This window comes from Anopheles coluzzii, chromosome 2 (genome assembly GCF_943734685.1).
Source record: "Anopheles coluzzii chromosome 2, AcolN3, whole genome shotgun sequence".
Lineage (NCBI taxonomy): Eukaryota > Metazoa > Arthropoda > Insecta > Diptera > Culicidae > Anopheles > Anopheles coluzzii.
Genome location: NC_064670.1, coordinates 123,754,193 through 123,762,665, shown reverse-complemented (window position 1 = coordinate 123,762,665; position 8,473 = coordinate 123,754,193). Strand labels below are relative to the sequence as shown.

The window sequence follows — 8,473 nt, the reverse complement described above, 5'->3', positions numbered from 1 at the left end:
GCCGCGTTAAGAGCACTGAGGAAGAGTGTTTCAGTTCGACCGACCGTTTAGGTCGTGAATGAAGCCGTGCTTTTCCCCTTCATTCATTTAACGGAATGCGCATGCGCTTGGTTGGGAATGGCGACGACAGCCGTGTTTAACTGACCGGCCGTTTTTGTGCACGACATTCAGTTCCTTTATTCCCTTCGACGCGTTAAGTTCGCAGCTTCTATCGACCGCTCCATAGACAAATCTGTGGTTGCTTCGTTCGCACGTGGATTCGCATTTGAATTTAAATTCTCGACGAACGGCTCCACTCTCCACGTTACCTGTGTGTGTGTGAGAGAGTTTTGATCGATTTAGCACACACCTGTCAAACACGCGCGTGTGACAGCAGCAGATCGTGATCGAGCGTGATCGTGTGCGGGTGTGTTTGTATTGTTAAACAGCAGGAACGAATCGAAACGTAAAAAAATAACAATTTTGCCCTTTTTATGTGCATAGAAGTAATTCATAATCGTCCCTTTTTGCTTGTGTCAATTCGATTTGTAGGTAGCCGTTTCCTTGGCAACCGAAGGGCGCTAACGCAGCAACTGTAGCCTGTCGTCCGTCGTCCGTCGTCTGTCGCGCGTCACTTTGGGTGTGCTGCTGCTGTGCAGTGTCTCGCTACTAATTAAACGTGGAAAGAAAAAAACCATGAAGCAATTTGGACTGGGAGTGGTTTTCCTGCTGGCCGCCGTAGAGAGTGGTAAGTTGAAAGTGGGTGCGTGACGCGTGTATTTTTACACGGGGGTGGAAAATGAAACCATAAATCCCCTCTTTGATTAAGCAAAGCAGGGGGGAAGTGCACTGACCAATGAGTCATGCTAGGAGGGGCAGGGGAAAGGTATTTGTTGTTGTTTGATGTGGTGAGAAAAGCTGAGACGCTCACGCCCAGTGAGCAGTGAGCAGCGTGAGCAGTGAGAAGCGAGGATCAACAAGAAGTGAGAATTATGCTTTGCACCTTGCCAAATGCAAATTAAATCGATCAAACACAGACACACGTGCTGCTGCTGCTGTTACACGGAGTCGAATGAAATACCGGGCCCCGCAGAAGACCCACTTCCGCAGTGGAATTGAAAAAGCACCATTTTAAGGCATGTCCCTCCATCATCATCATCATCATCATGGGCTGTGATTCATTTAGCAGCAATATCCGCTTCAGAAGCGTACCGACCGCCTGGCAGTACCACGGGCTCGAGAACTCTTATCGGTGCTCTTCCACATCAACGGACAATCGAAACTGGGGCTCGGTATATTGATTGCCGGAGCCGGAAAGGACGCTACCCAGGACGCACATGCGGGTGTGGAAGAGGAGGAGTGACGAAGAGCTGGAACTGGAATAAGGAGAGAGAGAGAGAGAGAGAGAGAGAGAGCGAGAGAGAGAAAGAGACAGACAAAGGCTACAAAAAGCCCCGCAGGACTTTCTGCAAAGTGTAAAAAGCAGTTCTCTACTCTATTTGACTTTCACTTACTTTCCGCGAAGGCAAAACTTTCCTATTTGGGCACAGCAGTTTTCCGTGAAAACCCATGGCGCGGTAGCGCACGATTTCGCCGTACAGGAACACCATTTAAACGCTTCACCAAACTTTATGTTTTACTTGAGTGTACCAAGTAGGAGAATTCACCGCCCGAACACGCCAGACAAACAAAACAGCTCATCCTTATGAGTCGCTCGTTTTGAGATGAAAATCCCCAATGGCAATCGCGGAATGGAAAGTACACTTCACCGGTATTCGGGCGCCCGGGTTGAAGTGTTGCCGAAAATACGCGTCTATACGGTCCAATTGGAACGGCGCGCTTTGAAGGGCTCCTGAAGCCTCATCCAAACACAGAGAAAGAGAACGAGAGAGTGCGAGTGAGCGAGCGAGCGAGAGCGAAAAAGAGCACTTTCAAGGCACACTAGGATTTGGTGAAGAACGGAACCAACGAAACCGAATGCATTAAGCTGATTAAATCTGCATTTCTCGTCTGGTGGCCACTTGGCGACAATTGTTCCGTGATGCGTGAAAAAAGGCACTCGTTTCACGAACATACGAAGGACTCCGTTAAACGACACAAATTGGGCGTACAACACACTTGCTGTAAGTGGTCGTTTTACTCTACACTCACAATGCAGTCAGTCCGCAGCAAAAGGATAACGAGGACGAAAGGATGAGATTTTGGGCCATTAAAATAATTATCTGCCTTTCGGGATGGAAATTTGCACTGTCAGTGTTACAGCAAACGGGGGGAAGAAACCCAACTGGATTACGGATGCACTTTTTTTGCCGCGTCGTAGTGTTCCAGCTCCAGATTATGCTCGTTTCGTTGAATAAGCCACCACACCTAAGGGAGGGCGGCGATGACAAATGTAATGCTAACGAATGTTTCTTTCTTCCTCCACCACCACCACCTTCTCCACTGGGTGTGTAAATCGCCTCTATCCTCAAAGCAACGGCCATCAGCTGCTACGTGTGCAATACGACCGACTCGACGACACCGTTCCAGTGCAGCGAATGGTTCGAACGGTTCGATACGCCCGACCTGAAGCCGGTCGACTGCTCCAACGTGTACGGGGCCAAGTTCTGCATCAAGCACATTGGCCGCTTCGAAGGTATCGTCCTCCTCTTGCCACTCGTTGGCTCTGTTGTGGCTAACATCTCGCGCTGCATGGCTCTCTTTCACACAACTAACACCAGGCTGCTGGTAGAACATTAGAGTAACACAGCATTAATATAACATATTTAACATGGAATTAAAAGTGGTTGAAATATCGGGTGATTGGGCTTCACTACATGCATCTAACCAGGCTAACCCAAAACATACACAAACACACACCTTTCTTGGCCACTTTCAGCGTGCGGTATCCTTTGCTACCAGTGCTCGTCCGCCCACTCCATGTACTGTTCGGACATGCTGGTCGCGGACGAGGCGTCCCCCTTCAAGCCGGAACCGTGCGATCACGTGTTCGAGGCCGAGTACTGCATCAAATCGACGGCAATGCATGGTTCGGTTTTTCTTTCGCTTTTAGTGTTTGTATATTGTGTGCCACTTGTTTCACGCCTTTTCCGTTGCAAAGCTCACCTTTTCTTGCTGCATGTTTTTCACACCTTTACGTTTAAGTCTTTTAATCTCACTCATACATCCACATGGCTTGCTACGTTTGTGTGTTGCTGTTGGTTGTGTGTTTCTCATATTAATCGGTCTTCCTTCTCTCTTTGCCTGAACTGGACACTAGATGGAATTGGTGCTAAGCGTTACTGCTCGTCGCGCGATCTCGGCAACTACTGCAACTATGTGCGCAATCCGGGCGATCAGATCGAGTACCGATCGTGCATCTACACCTGCGACACGGACGGGTGTAACAGTGCTCCACGCTCGGCGCAGTTCGTTTCCAGCACAGTGCTAGTGGTGCTGCTTCCCTTCATCCAGCTTCTTGCTGCTTCTCTTCTCCGGAAGGTGACGCTTTAGATGTGCATTTTTGGGTATTGGCTGTAGCGTATCATCCATCGTTTTACCAACCAACCAGATGAGACTTTCGTGAGATTCTTTTGCTCGAAAGCATTTCCGTTTTCCGTCCATTCTTTTCCATCCAACATTCCAACATTGCGCACCAAGACACGGTGCAGTGTACACCACAATATGTTCAAATGTACTAGAATAATGAATAGTGTTTAGTGAGTGGATTTTTAAATAATAATAAAAACACGTGACAAAGAATCCTCCAATAGAAAAACAATGAATCCTTCTTTCACACAAAAAACACATACCCCAGTCAGTTTTTCTTTGTTCCTTTACGTTGTTGTCTTATTTTGCTTTTTTGCTCACATTCCATCTATTGATGCGGCAGGCCAAATGGTTATAGCGTTTTTTCACATTCACATTTTACTAGCATTCTTTTTTGCGCGGCTCTCGTGTAGTTTCTCTGTTCCACTGCGTTACGTGTTAAATTATGCTCTCAAGCTCGATTCATTCTTTACGCACACACGCACATACATTCTTTTGCTTTCTTTCTTTCTTTCACACACACACACACATCACTCGTGTGATTCTTCGTACATTCTTTTTGCCAAAAAAGCTCTTCAACTCGTTAGCTTCGTTAATCTTCCAAGTACCTTAATATTAAAAAATGGATAGCATCTTGTATGAAGAAAGAGAGGAAAAATAAACACAAATGCCTGATTAAATTACTCCTCACAACGTTCGTCCTTATCCCCTCGCCCTGCCCACTGTCGGAGAGGAGCTAAATGCTTCTCGAAAAGATAGAGAGTTGAAGAAAATGAGGGAAAAACAGGATTAATGAGGGGAATCACGCGCTGCTGTTTCGGGTTTGGTATGAAAGGGGGGAGGGAGAATACTATGAGCTACATTTAGGTGGCATTATTATCGTATTTAGCATTAGTAAGCCCAACTGTGGCAAAAGCTGTGTCTTTTCCTGTCTCCTCCTGTAGCATGGGAGAATATGAAAGGGAATGGTGGTTGTAAGCAGTGGTTGTAGCGTCTATTCCCGTTTGTGCAGCCCGCAAGCTCATCTGCATATTGCTGCTTTCCCATTTTCCCCGGCAGCAAACACACGCTCGTTTCGTTCGTTCGTTCGTTCATTTGTTGTTGTTGCGTAAGTCAACGTTAAAAGCAAATCTTGTTTCGCATATACACACAGGTAAGTAAGTATATAGTGTAATAAGGGTTGGCGGCAGCAGCGGTAGTACATTCTGCGGGAGGTTAGTACCATCCCCCCGCCAGTAGTAGAAGCGTTTAGCAGAGCGCAAAAGTTACGCCACAAAAACCTCGTCCTCGTCCACCTATCTCCTAAAGCCGATTACGCCGACCAGCTGGTTAACCTAATCGTTCTATTGTGCTTATAAATCATACCGATCCTCTCTCTCTCTCTCTCTCTCTCTCTCTACTGTTTCGTGGGACGATGGGGGGAGGTATTGGTAACTACTCTCGTGTACCTCTCCCCTATTTCCCGTGTTCCTTACATTCCTTACATTTTCGATATTTGCCACGTGTTTGTTGTCCTATCTTCCCTTCCCTACACATATACGATCACGCACACTCATGGACCAAGCGTACACAGACACAAATACGACATACATCATCGTAACGTCATGCGTTTGATGCTTGACAAAGTGCACAAACCACGCACATACGCAAAACACATACGCAAATTCATTATACGCTGCTTCTTCGCGCACACACACGCAAAAACGCGAGAGAGCCGAACCAACCAAACCAACCAACACAAACAAAGAAACACATAAAACTCTCCTTTTCCGAAACAATCACATATCCCAAATCACAATGTTTCCGCGTTGTATGCCTCTTCCGTGTTGGCTACTCTACTGGTGTTGCTTCAGTTGCTGCTGCAGCCGCTTCACTTCCGCCTCCAGCTCGCGGACACGCTTCTCCGACACGTTGAGCGTTTTGCGCAGGCTCTTGATTTCGTCCGCCTGCTTGTTAAATGCCTTTCGGAGCTAAAGAAAAAAGGTAAATAAAAGAAAAGGGTTTAAATTGAACGTAAAAGAAGGGACTTTTACTGAAGCGCCACACGTCGATCACGATCGCTTACCTCATTTTCCGAGTTTAGCAGGTTAATGTTTTCCAGCGAGCTGTTGCGGGAGCTGTTGCGCGAGTTGCTGAGCAGATTGTTCTGCAGGTTGGCAATGTCCTTGTGGTTGGTCGTCTGCTGCCCAAAGATTGCCTGCAGCTGGTGAAACTTTGTACTCTGGTTGGTGGACGTTTTCTGGCTTTTCTCGATTATCTGCGAATGGGGATGGAGAGAAATGGGTGGAATTAACAATCAAAATCCTTAAAATCAAACCCTGTTTGCTTACCGTTTGTGGTCGATAGTCAGGAATGGTCGGTTGCGAAAGGAAGGCAAACTTCTTCGTATTGTTATCACTCTTGCGGTTGTCGAGCTGTTCGTTCTCTTTGTTAAGCGAGTTGTGTTGCTGCTGCTTCACGCTGATGGAATGATTGTTGTTGTTGTTGTTGCCGTTGGTCAGATTCGATCCATAGTTTCCGCCATTCTGCTGCTGTTGCTGCTGTTGCTGGTGGTTCTTATCGGTTCCGTTTGAAATTGACACGGTGTGACCGTTGGTGTTGGTGCCTCCGTTCGTTTGATTTCCGTTGGCAAGATGGATGGAATGTGTTCGCTGGATTTTGGACTCGATACTGTTACGGTTCGATTTGCCATTCGACACCTCCATGATGGATTCACCTACAACAACAACAAAAAACCCCGTTGTTAGTACTGATCATATCTTTCACATCCACCACCACACCCTTACCCGTCTTCATGGACATCAGGATCGGTGAAACGTTGCGACCCTGGAACCATTCCTTCGCCCCGATCGCCGGCAGGTTCGCGAGCGTGTCCGGGTAGAGATCGCTCTGGAACAGGGTCGACTTGCGCGGCACTATCATCGAGATGGGCTCGCAGATGTTGCCGGCCGCGTGCAGCTTGTAGAAGCGGAACACTTCGCACTGGTGCACGTTGAGGCCACGCTTCGGCATGAAGCCGAGCGCCTTCTGCGGCTGGCCGGACAGGAACTGGTTCAGATAGTGGACGTACGGCGGCTCGTCCACCACCTCGTAGTACCGGATGTTGCCGTCGCCCTTGCCCGCCAGGTACACCATGCGCGTGTCGTAGTCGTAGTACGGCGTGACGATGCCGCTCGAGCTGTCAATCACCTCCTGCGTGAGCGGTTTCCTCAGATCGTGCTGATCCCACACGGCATACTGACGGTCGGAGTGGCGCGAAAAGCCCGTCGTCAGGATGCGCCCATTGTCCAGGAACACGGCCTTCGAACACTTGGTACCCAGATGACAGATGCCCTCCTGGAGACGAAAGGGAACAGTATTAGGACGATGCTTGACCGGAAAGTAAACAGGAGCTCTTACCGAAACGACAATACCGCTGCGTGGTTCGATCACACGCAGCTTCTTGTCCTTGGACGTGGTGGCAATCATCGACCCGTCCCGGTTGATCGCAAGACTGTAGATCATGTCCACGTGGCAGTCGATAACGTTCAGCAGCGGACGCTCGGTGTTGCCCGTGTCCCACACGCACACGGTGTGATCGAACCCGGCACTCAGCAACACATTCGACGCCGTTGGGTGCCATTCGATGTGCAGCACCTTGCGCTTGTGGCCGACCAGCTCCGTCACGTAGTTGGTGAGGTTGTTGACCAATCCACCCTCGGGAATGTTCCAAATTTTGATCTGAAAACGATAATGTCAACGAGTTGGTTATTAGGAGAATTAAGCTCTTCATCAATCACACACACACACACACACACACACACACACATACCGTACAATCATCCGAAGCGGACGCGATGGTGTGATCGTCGAACGGGTTCCACTTCAGATCGAGTATCTGACCCGCATGACCAATCACCTTGCAGCACTGGAAATCGATCCGCCCGGTCGTCGCGATCGGGATGACCACGAACGTCGTGTCGGCTACGATCGCGAGGAACGTTGGGTTCACCGCACAGAAGTTACCATCGTTGCCGCTGCGCACCACGCTGATGTCGGTGTAGCAGCACTCCTTGCGCGTCGGCAAACCGTACACGTGCCGGAACTTGGATGGCCGGACGCCACGGAACCAGAGCTGTACAAAACGGGAGGAAAGGTAGGGAAGAAACACAAGCGTGTTGTTAGTCATCGATCGGAATGATATTACTGTTGCTCCGCTCCTGTAGGTTAGATATTCCGAGTTGAAAGGTTAATTAAGTTGCCACCACACACACGGAGCTACGGTTGGAAGTTAGTCAAAACTACTGAAGACTCTCGGCATCACATCGGGTGTATTAGTAGTAGAAGTAGTCCGCGGATTAGTAGACGGTCACTCTCTCGGTGAGTTGAGATTACCTGTGTATTGGTCATGTCGCGCTCGTCGCTATCCGCAATGTCGTCGGTGCTTTTGCTGATGCGCTTTTCTTCGACGCCTCCACCTGCTCCACCACCAACACCTCCTCCTCCTCCGCTGCCAGCGAGCCCTGTTACACCGCCCGCTTCACAGAGGGCGCGCAGTTTGCCGACGAACTCGCTGCGAGTTCCGCCGAACTATTGGGGAGGTTGGTTCAAATATAGGAAACGGTGTGTTTGGAACAATACATTGCCGTTTATAGTATTTAGATTTCCACGCAAAAGAAAGAGAATATATTCAAAAATGTTAGGAAGAACGTCTCCAAAGGGTTTGAATTTGTGTGTGTGCAAAAGCAACAGGATGTTTGAGGATATTTGGTTGCTCTTAAACGTCAAACGACGACTGAAGGTTTCTTCAAGGCGTCATTCAAAGTTTAACAAACAATCCACGAATAGGTTTAGTGGGATTGGAGGAGGAGAAGAAGGAGAAACGGAGAACACTTTCTCCCACAGGGATGTTCCACGTGAACGTGACAGGGGAACGTGACGTCAACAAAACCGAGCCGCCATTAAATGATTAGTGATGTGTGTGCGG

The 8,473-nt window shown here is 48.7% G+C and overlaps 2 protein-coding genes across 8 annotated transcripts in view; one reads left to right on the top strand and one right to left on the bottom strand.

Annotated features, from left to right (window-relative positions):
* The first annotated feature begins 41 nt into the window (after positions 1–41).
* Positions 42–3,739, top strand: LOC120952402 (uncharacterized). The gene is made up of 5 exons (XM_040371715.2): positions 42–445; positions 532–727; positions 2,453–2,614; positions 2,858–3,007; positions 3,239–3,739. Exons 2-5 carry the CDS (start codon positions 676–678, stop codon positions 3,469–3,471), a joined length of 597 nt encoding a protein of 198 aa, XP_040227649.2. The 5' UTR covers positions 42–445; positions 532–675; the 3' UTR covers positions 3,472–3,739.
* A 286-nt stretch (positions 3,740–4,025) lies between these two features.
* LOC120952401 (coronin-1A-like) overlaps positions 4,026–8,473 on the bottom strand; it is a 30,056-nt gene continuing 25,608 nt past the window's right edge. For 6 of the 7 annotated variants that reach the window (XM_040371713.2, XM_040371712.2, XM_049606563.1 and 3 more), the window contains 7 exons: positions 7,882–8,076; positions 7,319–7,621; positions 6,907–7,227; positions 6,294–6,843; positions 5,838–6,223; positions 5,573–5,764; positions 4,026–5,477 (listed from right to left, as the gene is read on the bottom strand). In XM_040371713.2, the coding sequence (XP_040227647.2) occupies positions 5,343–5,477; positions 5,573–5,764; positions 5,838–6,223; positions 6,294–6,843; positions 6,907–7,227; positions 7,319–7,621; positions 7,882–7,896 (1,902 nt within the window). In that variant the 5' untranslated portion in view covers positions 7,897–8,076 and the 3' untranslated portion in view covers positions 4,026–5,342. The remainder of the gene's footprint in view (positions 5,478–5,572; positions 5,765–5,837; positions 6,224–6,293; positions 6,844–6,906; positions 7,228–7,318; positions 7,622–7,881; positions 8,077–8,473) is intronic. The other variant, XM_040371709.2, reaches the window with a different exon arrangement.